This window comes from Geotrypetes seraphini, chromosome 3, assembly GCF_902459505.1.
Source record: "Geotrypetes seraphini chromosome 3, aGeoSer1.1, whole genome shotgun sequence".
In the NCBI taxonomy this organism is placed as follows: domain Eukaryota; kingdom Metazoa; phylum Chordata; class Amphibia; order Gymnophiona; family Dermophiidae; genus Geotrypetes; species Geotrypetes seraphini.
Window position 1 is genome coordinate 250,037,778 of NC_047086.1, and position 22,323 is coordinate 250,060,100.

The window sequence follows — 22,323 nt, forward strand, 5'->3', positions numbered from 1 at the left end:
AGTGGAAGAGGGAGGCACAGAAGCTTGGATTCTCTAACTTGTGCTGATTTTTTAGGCATTGGTAGGCACCCTAAAGCTCAGGAAAAAACACCATTTAAATGACATTTTTGACTGAGTTTCAAGGCGCCTAAAAAATTCAATGCCAGAAACGCACCATTGTAGGTGCTTTAGGCTATCTAATGCCACTGTGGGCATGGCTAATGCTGGAAGTGGCATTAGGTGGTCTAAAGTGTCTATGGAAGCGCGATTTACATCAAAAGTAGGTGTGAGGAGTAGTGGCTCGTGGCCAGTAGGGGATGATGTCTATGGGACGGTAATGGAATGGATGTCAGGACATGATAGTGCAGTATTTTGTGAAGTTTTTCTACAAACGCACCGGTTTTTCGTATGATTCTGGGTAACTCTAGTTAGATACAAGCATATGTATTAGTTAAGGCCACTCCCAATAGAAGCATACAAAAAATTGGTGAATAAAAATCTGAAATCAGACCAATGGTTCGATAATGATCTACTCCAACTCAAAAGACAATGTAGAAGATTAGAAAGAAAATGGAGGAAAAAGAACCAAGATCAAACAAAAACCGACTGGAAAAAAATCAACAAACAATACAAAAATCTACTAAGGGAAAAGAGGAAAAACCACTACACTAATCTCATAGGCACGGAAATCCAAGACTCCAAAAAAATATTCCAAATCCTGAAAGAATTAACAGACACCAAACCATATACTACCACCACGAACACCCCTCCACCATCACCCACCCTCTTAGCAGAACACTTCAAGAACAAAATTACCAACACCAGAGCCACTCTCATCCTCAACCCATCCCATCAAAACGCAATCACAATCCACTCTACAGGAAAAGAGGCAACCGCAGCAGACAGAATTTGGACTCAATTCCCCAACATACAATGGTCAGAATTCAACAAATTCTACAAAAAATACAGCCATGCCTCCTGTGACCTCAACCATTGCCCCTCATATCTCCTTACCACCTCTAGTGTAAAATTCCGCACCATAATTCTACAATGGATTCAATTCACGCTCACAGAAGGCACATTCCCTGCTGACCTCAGCGAAATCATCATCACCCCAATCCAAAAAGACCCAAAAGCACCACAAAACCAACCATCCAACTTTAGACCTATAGCCTCAATTCCGCTATATGTCAAAATTATAGAAGGCCTAGTAGCCAAACTCCTCTCCAATTACATAGATGACCACAACCTACTCCACCCCACGCAATCTGGCTTCAGAACAAACTTCAGTACAGAGACACTACTAAGCTCCCTTATGGATACCGTCAGACAACACCTTAGTACAGGGAAAAAAATGCTTCTCATACAACTGGACCTTACTGCAGCATTCGACTTAGTGGATCACAACATCCTTCTACAGATCTTAGACGCAATAGGCATCTCAGATAAAGTATACTCATGGTTTGAAGGATTCCTAAAACTCAGAACTTACAGTGTAAAATCAAACAAAGAAAAGTCAGAATCCTGGTCAAACCCCTGCGGCGTACCACAAGGATCTCCACTATCCCCTACCCTCTTCAATCTCTACACCGCTTCCCTAGGAACGCATCTGGACAATTTAGGCATAACCACCTATAGTTATGCTGATGACATCACCATCCTCATCCCATTTGACCACTCTAAACCGACCATGACAGTCAAACTTCACCAAACACTTGAAACAGTCACAACCTGGATGGAAAAACACAAACTTAAACTCAACCAAGACAAAACCAAATTCATCCTTCTCGAAAATGACAAGGTCCAAACCACAACCAATTTAGAAATAAACACAATCAAATACCCAGTCCAAACCACCATTAAACTACTTGGCATGACCATAGACAGATGCTGCACTATGCAACCGCAAATAAACAAAACAATTCAGAAATCATTCGCTGTCATGAGAAATCTGAGACAAGTCCGAAAATTCTTTGAAAGAACACAATTCCAACTTATAGTACAATCACTAATACTAGGTATATTGGACTACTGCAACATCCTCTTCCTTCCCTGCCCTGTAACCACGATTAAACAACTCCAAACAATCCAAAATACAGCTTTGAGACTCATCTATTCATTGAGAAAACACGACCACATCACTGAAGCCTTCATCAACTCACATTGGCTTCCAATCCAAGAAAGAATCCAATTCAAATTCTACTGCATACTATTTAAAACCCTACACGGAGACAGCCCATCATACCTGAACAATCGCCTCATCCAAGCACCCACTACCAGACACAGAAAAACACACTCCCCATTCATACCCCCCCCAATAAAAGAAGTAAAAAGAAAAAAACTACACGACGGCCTCCTAGCCACCCAAGCCGCAAGGCTGGATAACCAGATCTCCAACCTTCTGATGACCACTCCAGACTATAGGACGTTCAGAAAAGAAATAAAAACCACACTTTTCAAGAAATTCCTGAAACAGCAATAACATCACGACCTCTTAGTAACTCTAAAACCGACATCTGATCTACCCATTACTGCTCTAACAACAACAAAAGAACCTCCACTATGACCAACTATTAATTCTCTTACAAACCACCTCACCCTCAACAACCCGTTTATGTTTATAAAATCTACAATCAATGTAACTCTGTACTTCTAAATTAACCTTTTGTAATCCGCCTTGAACCGCAAGGTAATGGCGGAATAGAAATCCCTAATGTAATGTAATGTAATGTAATGTAATGTAATGAATATGGATGTAGCCAAGGCCAGAAAAGCACACTACAGATTAATATTAAGGAAAAGCATAGTAATATTCTTTTTATGTACTTTGCTATTAAGCTAGATCATAGAGGAAATGAACTCCATCTTGAGGCAGTTTACTCCATTGTGTGTTCGGCCTGTGTCCCTTTTGTTTAATTTTCCTGCTTCTAGCCTCGTGGTTCTAATTGATACCAGATGTGCCTTAGGCTGGTTAGGAAGAGCATATTAGATTACGTATCCCAAACTGAGATATAACATGCATTAAATATGAATGACATATAATGTGTGAAGCTATGAATGTACGGATATGGGGCCCCTGAATGTGTGGTATGGATGGATGAAAGAATTTGTACTTAAAGTGAAATGTTTTATAAAAAGAACACTAAGGAAAAAATCCTGAACACAGCATCTGGAAATGGTTAAGTTAGAATGAGAGATCTGTAGCAGTCTCTAGCATAGAAAGGGGGGAAACAGCCCCTCCTTTTCCTCTAAGGCTGACCAGTTTTCAGCACTTTTTTTTAGTATAACATGAAACTGTTAGTTGTTCAAAGCAGGAGGAAGGAATACCCCTCCTCCAGGATAGAGCTGAGAACATTTCAGCAGCTTGCTTGATACATAGACAAACTGTCTGAAATAAGTTTTAAGAAGGACAAAAAGAATATTGGATATGTAATAAAATGTTAATGTATATTCAGAAATGAATGTAAACAAAACAAATATGATTTCTGAAACTTTTAAACATGTAAAGGAATTTTCTTTGCACCACCTCTGTTAGTTTTGATTGGCCCACGGCCAATGATGTCATACTGGACTAAAGGTATATAATGGGGAGCTTTGAAGTATCGAGTTGAGTTCGTTATCAGAAGGCCAGCATTTTGGCAACTATAACGACCTCCCGCTAACGCAACTAGCCTTTTGAGGTCCATGAAGGAAAAATAAAAGCAATAAAATTATATTTTGGTGAACCTTGCGTTATGCGTCATTTTCCATGTTTTTGTTAGTTTTCATACCTTGAGTGAAAGCTAGCAGCTTAATTGGCAGCTGCACCTTTATGAGTGTGCTGGTGTCTCATGGTCCTTGCTCAGGTGCTAGAAATGTAGGCCTGGAAAACTCTGGCCTACATTTCTGGGGCCTACTTTTGCCGGAGGTGTGATTTTGTACCCGGCGTCATCACGTGATTGGCGTGCGATTGGGGGCTATTTTTAAGGCAGCCGCTGACAACAGCGCTGGTTACAGAATCTGGGTTAGAGAGCTGTAAACTCTGAAAAATATCCATACACTTAGCCATCCTTCTGGCTTTGAAGCAGGTAATGTAAAACTTTATAGAATTCTGAAAAAAATTCAGAGAGTTGTCAATTCTAACCTCCTGAGCACATCAGATAGGGCCTCCCTAAACTTTTGGACCTGAGGCACATGCCTAGTTTGCCTGTGCCTTAATCCTGCTCTGGTTGCAAGTTCTTGATTTTTTCTTTTTTTTTCTTTTGTCCAAGTATGATTCATTGTTATACAAATACACCACAAAATATGTTCTTTTGATATGAAACTAAATTTTGACAACCTTCTTTTTTTTTTTTTATATCATGGCAGGTGGTTTTCAAAGCCAAGTCCAAATATTCACCAGAATTGCTTAAGTACAGGTAAGAACTAACATATAATTGTATATACTTCATCTTATACTTTAAGGACAAATCGCATGCGTTCACAACAACTAGCCCACACACAGTTGCACACAAGAGGAGGTAATCAACCAACCCCCCAATGCAAAGAGCTCTGTCAGGGGAGTCATTGAAGATATTCTGCATCATGCAGTGTACATATCTTTTTTCCACGTCAGTGATGTACAACAAACTGGTGCCAGGAGGGTACACATTAAGAGGTATGTAGTCTTTCTATCCAAAAGTAGAGAATGGGATGCAAAAAAATTAGGAACCCAGAAGGTGAGATAAATGTTAGAGTTGAAGAAACACAGGAAGTGTGTTCCATTTTAACGTTTCCAAATCTGGGCTCAAGGTGAGTTATGAAGAATGGTACAACCCTGTTTTTGGCAGTGAAAACCGGACCCTCATAGGCTGTGAATAAGGCTTACCTAAGGCCTTATTATCTGATGTCCATGTTTGTACTGCTTCGTCTCCAAGACCTTCACCCTTCCTTATCAACTAGTAACTGAGGGAGAAAAACATTCCTTTTTCCATATATGTGCTTGTTACCCTGGCCAGGCTTTGTATCCAATTGGTCATCCTGATCAGGTTCTGCCCCACCTGGGCTGAGCAGAGCAGGAGTATAACTGTACTATGCACTGGTACTTTTTGAAGGGAAATTCTTTGTAGTTAGTTTTTTTTTTTTCTCTCTCTTTAAATTTGTATTAATTTTTGTGAGAAGTAAAATAACATGAAAACAGTACTATAACAATCTTAAGATTCTCCACCACTATAACTCTCCCCGTCCCCCAGATTCAGTTGCCCATTGTTCTTTCAGACAACTAGAATAAAGACCCCTCCCCTCCCTTCTACCCTCAACCTTGCCCTATATCCAATAACAGTGACAGCTGGTGCCACGCTTTCCCCTCTTGATCAAAGAATCCACTATGCTTATCTGTCAATTTCTCCCAACACCCTAAGTTGACATCTCCAATCATGCATTATTGGCTCCCTCTAATCCCTTCCATTGATCTGCAATTTAATCTCACTGTGTAATACATAAAACTACACTCTGTTCACAAAAACTGTTATGTGTCAGAATTTGATGCTCCCAAGTCAAAATGCTCTGCAAGCAACTATGCTAATAAGAAATTAATCATTGAAAATTAATGAGACTGTGTGCCAGGAAACTGAGCATGGGACCCAAAACCACCCACATAATTTAGCTCATAAAAATGCTATGCCAACTAGCACCTCACATTTCCTTCCTTACATTTTCCATGCCAAAATTGGAATGCCTCCAGAAATCTCTACATGCTCTCGATTATCATATGTTTTTCATATCTAGTTTATCTAATTCAGTATTAGAATTCTAACAATATCCAATGAGATCATTCTAAATGTGTCTTTGTTTGCTTTTGTGGTTTCAGATTACCCCTGTATCTGATCTTCTTCTTTATCAGCTTGGTCTTCCTGGTGGTGAATTTCACATGTGCCGTCCTAGTGCGAACGGATCCTTCACAAACAAAAGTCATAGTTTCAGTCCGAGTTGCTATTAATGATACATTATTCGTTCTCTGTGCAATATCGCTATCCATCTGCCTGTATAAGATCTCAAAAATGTCTTTGGCAAACATTTATTTGGAGTCCAAGGTAACTGCATTTTATATTAATTGTTGTGTAACATAATATTTTGCTCTTTGGTGATGATAGTGGTGGGGGGGTGTTGTGACTATTAACAGTGAGATCAGGCAGGCATATGCTGTAAGTAGGTCATATATGAGGCCCCTTATTTATGAATAGATCTTCCAGATTAATGAAATTAAAAGAGTGGACCAGCCTGGTGTTTCAGGCTCGTGTTGGCCTCACTCACTTCTGATGTCATTTCCTGGTCGCGGGATCAAGATGTGACATCAAAAGGGAGCCAAGGCTGGCATGAGCAGTAGGTAGAAGATACTGTTCATGGGCAGTGAACATTTCAAGAGGTATGCGGGGAGGGGGGGGGGTGCACTTTAGCAGTTTGTTGGATCTGAGCGGAGGAGAGAGAGAAGTCAAAGAGCCGAGGTTGAGAGCTGACAAGACAGGGAAGAAGAGAGTGTTGTCCACAGAAATAGAGAATGGGGAAGGTGGGTTTAGTTAGAAAGATAAGGAGCTCGGTCTTAGCCATGTTCAGTTTTAGATGGCAGTGAGACATCCAGGCGGCAATATTGAAAAGGCAGGCTGAGGTTCAGGCCTGGATTTCTGTAGAGAGATTGTATCTGGTGTGGAGAGGTGATACTGAAAATCATGGGAGGAGATCAGTGCATCAAGGGAGTGAGTATATAGTAGATGTTAAAAAGGAGAGGTCCTAAGACAGAGCCCTGAGGTACACTGAGTGATAGTGGGATAGCGGTGAGGGAGGATTCACTATTTCATACACTGAAAGTGTAATGGGAGAGATAAGAAGAAAACCTGGAGAGAACAAGGCCCTGGAATCCAGTGATGACAGCGTAATGAGGAGTAGGTGATCAACAAATGTCAAAAGCAGCAGATAGATCGAGAGGAGAGAGTAGAGGCCTTTGGATCTGGTCAGGAACAGGTCATTGGAAACTTTAGCAAAGGCAGTTTCACTGGAATGCAGTGGGTAAAAGCCTGATTTGAAGTGGATCAAAATAGCTTGAGATGAAAGGAAGTCCAGGCACTGGCAATGAACAGCATGTTCAAGCAGTTTGGATAAACTAAACTAAACCTTAAGTTTATATACTGCATCCTCTCCACGGAAGTGGAGCTCGGCACGGTTTACAAGAACTTAAAATATAAGAAGAGAAAGGAAAAGGTTTACATGAGCTTATATATAGAATGAAAGAGTAAGGGGGAAAATAGAATTACAGGAGAAGGGGAAATGGGGCGATAGTTGAAGGGACATGTAGGGTCTAGTGAGGGTTTTTTGAGGAGGAGTGTAACTGCAGCATGTTTGAATGAAAAAATATTTCCTCCACTTTGTTTTAAAAGTTTTTCCATGTAATTTCATTGAGTGTCGCCTGGTCTTTGTACTTTCGAAAAGACTGAAAAATCAATTCACTTTTACCTGTTCTATACCGCTTAGGATTTTATAGATATTCATGAGATCCCCCATCAGCAGTCTCTTTTCCAAGCTGAAGAGCCTTAATCTCTCTAGTCTTTCCTCATATGAGAGGAAACTCCAGGCATAGTTCTTGCAGCACCTCATCTTCATTTCCAGAATCAGTGGAAACACTTTATTTTCTGAATTTGATTCTTCTTTCACCCTGACTCCTTAAATCAGGGGTGTCAAAGTCCTTCCTCGAGGGCTACAATCCAGTCGGGTTTTCAGGATTCCCCCCAATGAATATGCATGAGATCTATTAGCATACAATGAAAGCAGTGCACGCAAATAGATCTTGTGCATATTCATTGGGGAAATCCTGAAAACCCGACTGGATCGCTGCCCTCGACTTTGACACCCCTGCCTTAAATTTACTTAAGCAGTGCCAGTGTTAGCTCAAGTAGTCAACATAGAAATACAGGTAGTCCCTGTGCAGAGATCTACTATAAGTAATCCCTGTCACTATTCAGCTCAGAGAGAGATGGTTTAGTCAGTCACAGACACGAAACAGCCTTTGGGCTTGGAATTATATCATTCTAATATGAGGTCTCTCCATACCATTATCTTGCTGGTAAGGAGAACCCTTCTAAATTTTGCAAAGACCAGATGGCTTAAAAGGTCAGATCCACAAAATTATCAGGTCTCTCTACCATTCACACATGATAGAACTTTAAGGGTCTCTACATTTATATCTATGAGTATCATTCTGCAAGGTGTTTGCATCTGGTTTAGAGAGCTGAACGGGGACAGGGACAGCGACAAAACTCGCGGGGACAGGGAAATTGAGTTCCTGTGGGATGGGGAGAAATTTGTCCCATGGGAGAAAAAGAACTCGCGGGGATGGGAAAATGAGTTCCCGCGGGGACAAGGAAAAATTTGTCCCCATGTCACTCTCTACTTCACATCATCTACATTTTTGTCCATAAGCAGGGCATTGCTTACAGGCACGAAACTATCCACAGTGCTAACTTGTTTTTTATTTTCATGCTACAGACTTTGCATGCAGGTTACTAGTTTTCCACTCCCTTGCACTGAGGAATTGCTGCTATGTGCATCTCTTTTCTGGCTTTCAGATGGCTGTTTTTGTTCTGCTGCCACAGCCATTATAATGCTATCATCTGCTGAGGGATCAATCAGCTTCCTCTGATTCTGTGCAGTTTCAGGAGCCTTGGATATCTATATTTCATGCTTCAATGTAATGTCTTTCTCTTAGCAACTTTCCTTCCACTTTAGCAGTGAAAATCACAAGACTCGCTGGCCTGGATGCATTTAAAGCTTCCTTAAAATCTGGTGGGTTGCTGTAGGACTGACAAGTTGTCTGATTTCAAAATGGCGATCGATTTTCAAATGACTTCCCATGCAAATGAGTTTTGCAGAAGTCTGCCATAATCCCACTCCATCAGTCATTGGAAAAGCAACTTTAACACGTGTGCAGAATTGGCAGGAGAAGCCCGAACAACTGAGCATCAAGGGAAGCCTCAAAGCAGCCTCCTGCCACTCAGCTGATCAGAGCAAGAAGACTTCTTTTCTTTTCTTTTTTTAATGGGAACAGATATTGTGTCGGTACCCCCCCCCCCTAAAAAAAAGAGACAGGAGGGATGCCTACTCCTTCCTGCCTCAGAAGCCTGGACTCTCCACACCCTGTGAGGAGCATCGTTAGGAGGGATGCCCACTCCCTCCTGCCTCGTCCAACCAGACCCCCCTACACTCAAGAACCTGTCCCCCCCCCATGGAGATTGCACTAATCAGACCTCCACACACACTCCCAACCTCTCCCCTTCCCCCATGATGATGATCATCAGGAGGGATGTCCACTGCCTCCTGACTCGGCCACTTGCCCCCAACCCATCCCCGTACCTTATATAGAAGTAGGGTTACCAGACATCTGGGAAAACCCGGACATGTCCTCTATGATCTATGATCCACACCCAAAATTGTGTGCCCAACTATGGGCGACCTATACAGAATCTGAGAGTTTGCGTCTGTGAAGCAACAACATGCATCTCATATGTGACATTTTATTTTTGGAATACTGTAGCTTTCAAACCTTTTCAGTACTGCATTTGTGTGGGGATCTACCCTAGTCATAGGAACATAAGAACTGCCATACTGGGACAGACCGAAGATCCAAGCCCAGTATCCTGTTTCCAGGTTCCAAGTACCTAGCTAAATCCCAAGTAGTAAAACAGATTTTATGCTGCTTATCCTAGGAATAAGCAATGGATTTCCCCAAGCCATCTCAATAATGGGCTATGGACTTTTCTTTAAGAAGATTATCCAAGCCTTTTTTTAAACCCTACTAAGCTAACTAATTTCATCACGTTCTCTGGCAACGAATTCCAGAGTTTAATTACACATTGTGTGAAGAAATATTTTCTCCGGTTTGTTTTAAATCTATAACTTAGTAGCTTCATCGCATGGCTATTTCCACTCCACTCAATATTTTATAGACCTCTATCATATCCCCCCTGAGCCATCTCTTCTGCAAGCTGAAGAGCCCTAGCTGCTTTAGCCTTTCCTCATAGGGAAATCATTCCAAACCTTTTATCATTTTTGTCGCCCTTATCTGCACCTTTTCTAATTCAGATATATATATATATATATATATATATATTTTTTTTTTTTTTTAATACGAAAACCAGAATTGCACACAATATTCAAGTTGCAGCCAAACCAAGCATGGAACAGTATAAGGGCATTATAACATTTCCATCTTTGTATTCCATTCCTTTCCTGATAATTCCAAACATTCTACAGTATTTGCTTTCCTAGCTGCTGCATATTGAACTGAGGGTTTCAACGTATCCTCAACAATGACACCTAGATCCCTTTCCTGGGCAATGACTTCTAACAAAGAACCCAGCATCACATAGCTATAGTTTGGGTTCCTTTTTCCCCACATGCATCACTTTGCACTTGCTCACATTAAACATCATCTGCCATTTTGATGCCCAGTCTTCCAGTCTCACAAGGTCCTCTTGCAATTTAGCAAATTTAATTATCTCACTAGTTATTCCCATCTCTAGATCATTGATAACTATTTAAGACTTTATACGGAGACAGTCCAAACTACCTGAATAACCGCCTCATCCACAACACCGCAACCAGACATAGGAAAACTCACACCCCATTCTCATACCCCCCAATTAAGGAGGTCAAACGGAAAAAAACTATATGATGGCCTCCTGGCCACTCAAGCAGCCAAACTAGACAACCAAATCGCCAATCTACTGACGGCATCCCTCAACTACAAGACTTTTAGAAAACTCTGAAAAAAGAAATAATACCGCAAGTCTCAAACTCCACCTCTCACTAAAGCCAACTACCCCAAACAAATAACCTTACCCATTTCTTACTCTTTTTGAAAATGACCAATTTTTTTTTGTAAGTTCTTGTTGTAATACATTTTGGATAATTCTTTTGTAATCCGCCTTGAACTGCAAGGTAATGGCGGAATAGAAATCCCTAATGTAATGTAATGTAATGTAATGTCCTAGTACAGACCCCTGGGGAGCCCTACTATTTACCCTTCTCCATTCAGAATATTGGCCATTTAAACCTACTCTGTTTTCTTTCTTGCAACCAGTTCTTAATCCATAATAGGATATTAGAATGTCATGAGACAAGAGGTAATTTCCTCAGAAGTCTTTCTTGAGGAACTTTGTCAAATGCCTTTTGAAAATCCAAATACACAATATCAACCAATTCACCTTCATCCACATGTTCATTCACCCCTTCAAAAAAAAAAAAAAAAAAGCAGTAGATTGGTGAGGTAAGATTTCCCTTGACTAAAATCTATGTTGGCTTTCTCTCATTAATCCATGTTTATGTATATGTTCTGTCATTTTGTTCTTTATAATAGTCTCTACCATTTTGCCTGGCACCAACGTCAGACTTTTCTAGCATTCGATTCAAAAGGGGTGTGACCATGAGAGGGGCATGGGCAGATCAGGGGGCATTTCCAGAAGTTAGGCAAAGAATATTGCCATTTGCATGCCCAGCTGCAGAAAATGTGCCAACATTTACACCAGGTTTTATCAGGTGTAAAAGCTGGTGCCAAAAGTTCTTTGCAAAATCCATACTGAGCTAGAATTCTATAAAGGACATTCAACACGGAGTGTCCTTTATCCCAGGACAAGCAGGCAGCTTATTCTCATGTATGGGTGACGTCACCGATGGATCCCTGGTACAGACCACTTTAAAAGTGCATCGCCATCTTGCTTTGTGTTTCTATAGCTAGCTCTTTGGTGGAAAATGGATACAAGATGCTCTATCAGTGGTATCTTACACCCCAGCGTCTCCATAAAATGTACCCCCAAGTGTCAATTTATGCTGGAGAAATTGTGGTCAGCCGGGTACCTTTCTTCACATTTGTTGGGACTGCCCGGGGATTGTCCCCTATTGGGCTATGGTTTTTGAATTATTGTCTGATATCTTACGCACCACTCTTACTCGACATATGGGCAGTGCTCTCTTACATCTCCCCTTGGCTCCATTGACTGCTAAAGCCCATAAATTAGCTTGTTTTATCTTTACTGCTGCTAGACTTTTATTGGCAGCTCATTGGAAACAGTCTTTTCCCCCAGGGTCGGACTCACCTATTGCGAAAAGTAGGCTTTATTTTCCGTATGTCTAAATTGACTGCTTTGACTCAGACTCATCTTACTCCCTTTTTTAAGGTGTGGGATCCCTATATTAGATGGTGTGAAAGTTCCTCATGACCTATGGTTAGCTATATATTTGTTACTTGCAAACCTTTTGTATTTTTATTTTATTTATTTATTTATTTAGATTTATATCCCGTCCTCCCAGTAGCTCAGAACAGTCTACAAGTAAACATACACAGTAGAAGTAATTAGACAAATAAGATGTACAATAGGTTTAGATGCTATTAGGTATATTTTTGATCCTGGGGTGGGAAGGGAAGTTTGGTTTTTAATGGCTGTGTTCTTGTGCATTGTACTGAAGTTACGGTGCAACATTTTATTTTATGTTATTAGGAGTTGGGGGGGCGGTTTAGAGAATATGTTTCATGTGGATTTTTGGTTAGTATTTGTTGTATCTCTGAGGCTTTGTATTTTTTATGCAAAATTTCCAGTAAACAAATTAAAAAACAACAACAAAAAAAGTGCATCGCCATTTAAGTCTTTAGAAAGTTTGCAATAGCCCGAACCGTGCATTTACTGAATCTGGTCATTGATGAAAATATTCAAGCCTAAATTAATCCAGGCACTTACCTGGATATTGGTCTAAATACTGCCAGTAACTGCCTAAGTTCTCATGGCCGCCTATGACCTGGATATTCTGTGCCAGTGCCCTGATTAGGCCCAGTATTAAATATCCAGGTCAAGTCCAGCCAGCGACAGTCAGTATCTTTTAAAATGCTAACAACCCCACTGGCTGAATATCAGAGTGTAACAGACAACCTGTTGTGGCAGGCTGTCTTGGCTTTTCTAGGAGAGGTCAATAGATAAAAGAACACAATGGCATTGGAGTCAATGGTTTTTTTTAATATTTCTTTTAAGTTTGCCTCACACATTAATTAGCCAAACCTTTTGGCTTACCTCAGTTAAATGCTGCATCTGCTCAGAACCTCTCCTCTGGGACCTCTCTTTCACTGAGTCAGGTCTGGGCAGTAACACTCCTCCCTGAGTCCCATCCATCTTACTCAACACTGAGCCAAGCAGTGCAGGGCACACTGGGTTTTATAGTCTTTTGCACTTGTCCAATGTCCTCTGCTGCCCATGGGCATAATAACAGTCCAATATAGGGAAAACCCCTCGCTCTGCCACATGGAGAGTATATGTGATTCATCTTCCTCCTTTTTCTGGAGTGTATTATTATTTTTATTTTTGGGGTTTTTTTTTCTATTCAATATCCTTTTTGGTGGAAGTGTGGTATGTCAGTACTATGAAATCATATTTCTCTGTTGCAGGAGCTATACGACTTTGTAGAGATGAGTTGCAGTTTAGAAAATTGTTAAACACATTTTTTTTGTTCAAGCCTTTTATTGATATCGAAAGATTATTATTCACTGTGAGATATGGAATTAATCTTTGGAAAAGGAGTAAGACTAAAATTCAAGGGAAAATTCCTTTTAATTTTGTTTTTAGCTTTAGGTTGTTTTCATCTAATTTGAGAGTTATGTTATGTTTTTAATATTATGTAAGTTTATTGTGAGCCGCTTAGGCATTAAGCGAATTATAAATATTTTAAATACATTTGCTAAATGACCCTGGATGCACATTTTTAATAGTAAAGTGTATCGTCACAGATAGATACCGTAACACCTTCCCGTTGTCTTAGCAATGGTGCTAGAAGACTTTTAAGTCGCATCTTCTTCGTTTTGTGATTTCAAGTCTCAATTTTCATGTTGAGCTGGAGCGGACATCAGGTGGTGCCTGGGTGTTGTCTGATAATGATGATGTCGGCCACCTCCACCCAAGTTCTGCATTTAATCACTATTACCTCACAGTGGGACTCTCTTTAAATAAAGGAGATATTGATTATTCTAGCTATTAGTGTCTTCAAAAGGTGCTAAAATGAATTTTAAATGTTTGTTGCAGGGTTCTTCTCTCTGCCAGGTGACAGCTATTGGAGTCACTGTTATACTGCTTTACACATCAAGAGCTTGTTACAATCTGGTCATCTTATCACTGTCTGAACAAACACGGGCCCACGCCTTTGATTATGACTGGTACAATGTATCGGATCAGGTAAGTTTGGATTCCAGTTTGTATTCCAGTTTGTACATACTGTACTTTACCTACTCAGTGGACAATTGAATAAGAAACTTGCAAGAACTAGATTTTCTGAAGTTCCCTAAAATGTTAGCATATATTATTGCATAAAATGGGGCCTGCGTTACACTGCCCTACATGCAATGGGTGTTTTTATTTTTGTCGCAAACTGTGTGCTGCACAAGATTTCAGGTTTGCTTCAAGACGCCGGGAAGGAGGAGCGGCGTCAGCACCGGTTGACTGCCCACAAGACGTGCCTCTCATGGCGAGAGGCATATCCTGTAGGCAGTCAGCTGCCGTCAGCATATCTCGTCCTCTCCACGCATCTTCTTTTTCAGCACCCCCCCCCCCCCCCAATACACACACACACACACTTGCGGCTTAAGGAGACAGTGCATGCAAATCCATCTCGTATATATTCATTGTGGATATCCTGAAAACCTGACCTGCCTATGGCTCTTGAGGACCGGAATTGCCTACCCTTGGGGCAGTGTAAAAAGCCTCCCTTGTGTTATTTCCCTTACTCGTCTTATTTACTTTCATATATTGAATTTCTACCCCCACTTCCCTCTCGATCCTGTCTATGCTATGTGATATTCTTATGTTGTTAGTTTTGTCTCCCTGAATATTGTGATGCACTAATTTTTTTACATTTGTTCATCGTTTTGTATTAAGATTAAACGATTCATAAAATTTTAAATAAAACTTGAACATGCCTGACACTTGACCTGCCAGATGGACAGACCACCCAGCATTTTCCCCAGTGGCATCTAGCAATCTTTGCCTATCCTCTTAGTCATTCTTCACACCTTTTGAAAGTACTTAAGTAGAGATGGCAGGGAAAGCTGAATCCTGGCTCATCTGTTCATTCCTGTGCAATGCTTGTATACCATCTGGCCACCTTCTGATTTCTGTTGATTAGGGAGGAGGGAATGTTTCTATACTCATTGAAATGACTGGCTACTGTACCGAGTTTGTATTTCAGAGAACAGTGAAGTTTCAGAATCTTGTAGCCATGGCTTATACTATACTAGTGTTTAAGCCCATTACATTAACGAGTGCTAGACTAGATGTGTAGACTTAACAGATCACAAAATTTAATGAAAACGTACTGTGTGAGCTGTCGGTCTTTTTTTTCTTTCTCTCTCTCTCCTTGGCCGCTGTCTGTCTGTTTGTTTCTCTGGCCCCCTGTTTGTCTATCTTTCTTGCTTTCTGTCTCTCTCCCTGCCCGCTGTCTTTCTGTGTACATCTGTCTTTTGTTATTGTGCGCTGCCTGCCTTTCTTTCTCTCTCTCTCCATGGCCCCCTTCTGTCTCCCTTCCCCAGAGCAAACCAAGATTGCTGCCTGCCCCCAGCACATCCCTCCCTCCAAAGCATAGAAAGTTTGCTCCCTGGCCCCCTTTCCCTCCCCCCCCACTTCCCTGTGCAGAAGCAGCATTTATCTCCCATCCTTCCCTGTGCAGCAGCACCCCTTGCCTTTTCCCCCTGTCCTGCAGTAGCCCTTCTCCTTTCCTTTTACTTCCCCCTGTCCAGCAGCACCCATTCCGTTCTTCCTGTCCTGCAGTAGCCCTTTTCCCTTCTTTTTCCCTCCCCCCTGTCCAGCAGCAGCCCTTCCCTGCTCCCCCTGTCCTGTAGTAGGCCAGCCATCAGTAGCGTTTCTCATCCCCCCCTCTCCCCTCTCCTCCCGGGTTTCACACAGCCGTCAGCAGCACAGCATTCACAACTCACTGCTCCTGCTTGCTTCGGTCCTTCATCGCTGCCAGTTCCCACCTACTTTCTTTTTGTGAAAAGGCAGGCGCAGGACCCGGCAACGAGGAAGGCCCGAGGCAAGCAGGAGCAGCAAGTTGAAGCCTCCCTCCCTGCCCTAGGCTGGAAGCGATGTCGGCAATGGGGAAAATTGGCGCCGCAGGCTCCATCGCCGTGCACGCGCCACAAATAGAACACGGCACAGAAGCACAAATCACAGTGGCAGGGATCACACCGTTTCAACTGCGCATGTGCGGGTAAAGGTTTTATTATATTAGATTGTTTACTTGTAAACGTGAATAGAAGCAGCTTGTCTGAAACTGCAGCTAGCTTGAGTGAAGGGAGAGGGCTATATTGATGCGAGTGAATAAAGGGAATTATGTCGCAGTACCAGTGAGCAGCGTGCTGTGGTGGGTGTATTAAAAGCAACCAGGGCCTCCATATGCCTTTATAGTTTAGATGTGGGCCATGAGATTCAGCAGCTCCTACAAGTTAATAGTTGTTGTGACTATCTGGTGATGCTTGGGCTCTAACTCCTGCAAACATGGCCAGAAGTCCACAGGGTACCAATTTCAGGGGGGTTTCCCTGTGCTCTGCTGGCAGGAGGAAACAGACTAGAGGCATATCCCTAGAATGAACAAATGCCAAAAAAGAGTGGTAAAAAAATATCGACATAGTTGCCTATCAGTGGTACAATCCAGTTTTCAAAAACAAAAGCAATACTGTGGATGCGAGGTACTTGATGTCAAAAGTTTATCGTAATAATACTTTGCAAATGCTCCAAATGGTGCCGGAAATATCGATCCCTACAACACACGTCGATGAACTGTTGTGTGGACCCAACGCAGTCCATGTTTCAACTAGAATTGTCTTCTTCAGGGGTCCAAATTCCAAGTACCACAAAGCTTAGTTATGCTGCGAATCATACAACGGTGTATCAATCGGAAAAGAAGTGATAGAGAAGCGTAGGAGCAAGTGCTTGCCTGCAAATAGTGGAAAAACTAGTTTTTTTCAGTGCTCTCCTTGACACCTACACAGTGTCCAGAAAAAAAGGGATCCCTTACATAGTTTTAAAATACTTGCAATTGTTTAAACATGTAATATGACCTTTGCAAACACATTAGTATAATTGGGGGGAGGGGAGGGGTTCTCAGTTAGTTCATAATTTATATTAAAAATGTCTTTCAACCTTACATTTTTGGCATCACTGAGCTGTTGGTTCAGTAAATTCTGAGGATTCATTAAGAGGTCAACTGTTTTGTGAGCTCAAAGTGTTGGGGCACCATTCTGTTGAAAAAATTAAGTACTTGGAAATATCTCAAATTTCAGGCAGAGGTTTCTGTTGCAGTCGGATATTTTTGAGTTATTTGGAAAAATAATTGGGGAGGGGGGGGTTGTGTTTTCCAGACACTGTGGGCTAGATTCTCAAAATTTTCCATGCCCTTAACAATGGTCGCTAAACCGGTTCCAGCTGGATTGCATGGCAATATTTTACCGGCCGATTATCAGAACGGCTCACCGTGGTCTTTTCCGAGCTTCCTAGCAGTCTCTGACTCTGCCATACAAGTATACAAGAAAGAGAGAGAAGTAGCTAACTCACTATAAATAATTGCTTTATTCTTTCCTTTCCTTATTTCACAATACCTATACTTTTATCTCCAACTAATACACAAACCACTCCATAATAAAACTTCATAACGTACACCCGTGGTGTATAGAAAACCTGGAACATCAGTCCCTCAGTGTCCACACTTTGAAATACGAATCACCACCAGTTCCTGTAGACGTTACTCATAACGTGTTTATGCTATCTTGATAATCTTGATTTATTTATGATGACTTCAGACACAATAAGCACTCAGCCAGCCCAACACAATCTTGCATTTCGCCACAAAGGCGTCCTCAGGAGCTGAAGCCGCTTCAGGTTTTCAGTCCATGTACATCTTTTAATCCTTTTGTTTTATCATAGCCAACTGCAGCAAAGGCACAAAGCCTCTCCTCCTGCTCAAAAGGAATAAATCAAAGACAAAGTTAGATAAGTTCCTGCTGAACCGGAACGTACGCAGGTAGGGCTGGTCTCAGTTAGGGCGCTGGTCTTTGACCTAGGGGCCGTCACAGGAGCGGACCGCTGGGCACGATGGACCACTGGTCTGACCCAGCAGCAGCAGTTCTAATGTTCTTATGAATGCTATTGTGTCTGAAGACATCAGAAATAAATCAAGATATAAACATGATATGAGTAATGTCTACAGGAACTGGTGGTGATTCGTATTTCAAAGTGTGGACACTGAGGAACTGTTGTTCCAGGTTTTCCTATACACCACAGGGGTCAGCCCCGTTTAAGCTATGAAGTTTTATTATGGAGTGGTTTGTGTATTAGTTGGAGGTAAAAGTATAGGTATTGTGAAATTAGGAAAGGAAAGAATAAAGCAATTATTTATAGTGAGTTAGCTTCTTCTCTCTCTTTTTTGTATATATTAAAATAAAGTGGAAGCTCTATTGACATTGAGTCCGAATTGTATATTGATTGGTTTGCCATACAGGTATAGTACAAAGAGGTCATTAATATTAAAATGGTAGTAAAATGGGTTCATTAATATTTAAACAAGCAATCTGGGCAATTCTCTATCATTGCTGGGTGATTTTGTAACCTCATTGTACAACATTTGAGGTCAAAATTTTCCGGCAGGGTCTGAGCTGTCATAGCCTTACGTTCTGCTTAGTGCTTGATTAGCTCAGGCACTCACAGGAAAGTAAGGTTATGACAGCTTAGACCCTCCACCCCTGCAAATTAGAAAAAAAAAAGACCCCCCAATCCTCCCCTCCCCCGACACCCCCTGCACTTTAAACAGAAGGACAGCAGAAGGGATGCCCAGTTCCTCCTGCCACCGGAGGTCCTGTCCCCCCAACAATCCTCCTTCCCACACTTTAAACTGAAGGATGGCAGGAGGGATGCCTATTCCCTCCTGCCGTTGGGATCCCCCGCATCCATGATGACACCCCACACCCCCTGATGACCCAACACAACCCCCCGTACCTTCAAGATGAAGGCTGGCAGGAAGGATGTCTACTCCCTCCAGCCATCAGGCCTGCCTCTTCAAAATGTCAGGCCTTCTCCTTCCTGGTTTATCCTGGGATGCAACGGGGAGGGGCCTAAGGCTCTGTTTGGCCTAGGCATCTAAGGCCCCTCCTATGCATCCTAGGATGCACCGGGACGGGGAAGGCTCGCCATTTTAAAGAGGCAGTCTTGCTTGTCAAAGGGAGTAGTCATTCCTCTTGCTGGCCTTTGTCTTCAAGGTATGGGGAGCACAGAGGATCATCGGTGGGGAGCAGAGGGTCATCACGGGAGGTCATCGAGGTGAGGCGAGAGTGGGCATCCCTCCTACCATCCCTCAGTTTAAAGTACAGGGGGTGGTTGTTGGGGGGTTTGGGGACCCTGACGGCAGGAAGGAGTGGGCATTCTTCCTGCCATCCTTCAATTTGAAGTGTAGGTGGTTGTTGGGAGGACAGGGGACTCCCAAGGAGGGAGGAAGTGGGCATCCCTTGTGCTGTCCCTCAGTTTTGGGGTTTTTTTTCCAAAATATATTTTATTAATTTTACACACAGGAACAAGACAAAACTCAAGGTAGCATAGTGTACAACACAAGGAAATGGTTCCTTAGATTCTTCCAAACTTCACTATGGTACATCCTCCCCAGCCAGATAGACAGAAATATCAGTTAACAAAAAGTATACCCCATTCCAGTGTGTCATTTACCAGGAAAAAATCATATATTCAACAAGTGGCTGCGGGCTCTGGGTGTCAAAGTGAGCCAAAATGGTTCCCAGCGAGTGCATAATGCTCGCTCCGGCAAAATGTCCAAAGATGGAAGTTGTAATTGTTCCATGGAGGCCTGTTGCAGCATCAACGCACGCCAATGAGCAAGTGTGGGAGAATCTGAGGACGGGGAAGGAGTGTCACTTTCTTCCTAACAGGACAGCTCAGTTCACGAAGCTCCGGAAACCCCTCGGAGAAGATCTAGGAAGGGACTCCAGGGTGAACAGCATTACCGGACTAAACACATAATTGTTGTGCCACATTGCCTCGATATGTTGATGAACTTGTTGCCAAAACGTTTGCACCTGCACACAAGACCAAAACTGATGTCCAAGAGTAGCTGGAGAGTACTGGCACTTAAGTCATTGATCAGAGGCACACATTTTAGTGTGCTGTCCCTCAGTTTAAAGTTTGGGAGGGTGTTAAGTGGTTGTTTTTGGAGTGGAGGAGTGGGCAACCTTCCTGCCAACCTTCAGCTTAAAGGCCAAGGGGGGGGGGTTTGATGGGAGGCCGGGGATCCCTGGCGGCAGGAGGGACTAATCATCCCTCCTGCTGTCCTTCAATTTAAAGTGTGGGAGGATGTCGGGGGGAGGGGTGGAAGAGGGGCCCAATGGTGGCAGGGAGCAGGATCGTGGCTCTCCCTGCCAGCTGAGCCCATCGCAGCAGGGGGAGCCTCTGGCAGGGAGAGCAGCAACCGTGGGCATGTTTTTGTTTGGGGGGTTCTCTTTTGAAAGGAGGGAGGAGCTGTACTTAGCGATTACTCTTCTGAGCAAACCTAGGCACAGTTCCTTCCCTCCCCTTTATCAGCTATTCTCTGCATAAATAGAGTGCATATATTTTGCATGCTATTGTGCTGAGAATCACCCCGTAAAAGTAAAATTGCTCCCACTCTGGCCACTACATCGATTTTACCGACAAGTTTTGAGAATCGTCCTCTGTGTATTTACGTTCAGCATCAGTGCACAAAATATTTTTGGCTCCAGTAAATGAGCTCTAAATTCATGTATGAGTATGAGGAAGTATTACAAATTAATGCTTCCTATTATATTACTAAATAATGCTTCCTTTCATAGATTGTATTAGAGTTGTCTAATAATATATCTGTTAAAGGTAAGATGTTTCCTGGTTCCAATGTTGTTTCTTCTTTTACTCCAGAGCTTCTTAAGCTTCTCCCAGAGGCCCTCTTAGTCAGAGTTTCAAGGGAATTACAATTAATATGCATGAGATTAATTTGCATATAGCAGAGACCTATTATATGCAGACATGTCTTATGCATATTCATTATGGTGAGCCTGAAAACTTGGCAAAGTGCACCTCCAGGAGATGGTTGAGAAGCAGAGTTTTACCCAATAATAGTAGTAACTATTAAAAGAACTGGATAATGCACATAACGTATTTAATTTCACTTTAATTTTGCGTTTCCTTTTCCATACACATATTAAGAACATGGCTTTCCTCCTAGTTATCTTGAGTCTCCTTTCTTTGTTGTCCCAACAGGCTGACTTGAAATGTAAACTGGGGGATGCCGGCTATGTTGTTTTTGGCGTGATCCTTTTTATCTGGGAGCTGTTGCCAACTAGTGCAGTGGTGTACTTCTTCCGGGTTCGAAACCCTGTGCGAGATGTGGTATGTGCAATACAATGCAAATAGCAGAAGGGAGTAGAGTGAAATCATCAGCATCGAAGGGGGTTTCCTGCATCGTTTCTGATTCAAAGGCAGGATTAAGGAGCAGTAGCAATGTACTAAAGAACCCAGTTCACCAAAAGGCTTAAACTTTTGGCGTTTGTAGGAAAAGATAACTACACATTGGTGTGGTCTAGTTTTCACAAATCTTTTTTTCAGGAAGTTCCATTTCAAATTTTGATACATGCTCATTTCCATATGTAGCAAACTTTTGGCATGAAAGCACTATTTCTCCAGAAAAGCTTTTGTTACTACATCAGTACCTATATGTTTGGAAATAGTGGTACTGTATATCAAGATTTAAATAAACACAAACATATAAATATATTAATTAAAGGATATGAATATTACAATCATTGAAGAGAATGCTGAACATATAAGACTTGTATTTTGGAAAGTAGCCTCTTTTTTTAAATTATTATTTATGAGGGTTCTTCAAAATGTTTCCGCACTTTCATATTTTCATGGGAGAAGTGGTAAGAGTGCGTATTAGTAGGACACTGGGGACAATTTTACGCAAAACAGGGTGATTATGTGGAAAAGTGATGTAATTTGCTTTTGAGATATTTAATAAATAGTGTTTAAAAAATTAAAGGGCGGAAACTTTTTTTGTAGATCCCTCATATATAACACCTATCAATGGAGGTGGTCTAAGCGGTTTTACATCCAAGCATTTTTCCCTATCTGTCCCGATGGGCTCACAACCTATCTAACATACCTGGGACAACGGAGGATTAAAATAACTCCACTCCTTCCTCTTTCTTCCATGACTAAAGTTTAAATGGAAAAATTCAGCACCAAAGCTGGACACTGAAAATTTGTCACTTAGAGGTTGATATTCGGCCAATGGCAGCATTGT

The 22,323-nt window shown here is 41.9% G+C and overlaps 1 protein-coding gene across 1 annotated transcript in view; it reads left to right on the forward strand.

The window, feature by feature from the left end:
* Positions 1-22,323, forward strand: part of GPR137B (G protein-coupled receptor 137B) — a 66,124-nt gene that overhangs the window by 22,848 nt on the left and 20,953 nt on the right. Inside the window, exons 2-5 of the mRNA XM_033935686.1 lie at positions 4,327-4,376; positions 5,807-6,029; positions 14,046-14,195; positions 21,279-21,407. Coding sequence (XP_033791577.1) covers positions 4,327-4,376; positions 5,807-6,029; positions 14,046-14,195; positions 21,279-21,407 — 552 coding nt within the window. The remainder of the gene's footprint in view (positions 1-4,326; positions 4,377-5,806; positions 6,030-14,045; positions 14,196-21,278; positions 21,408-22,323) is intronic.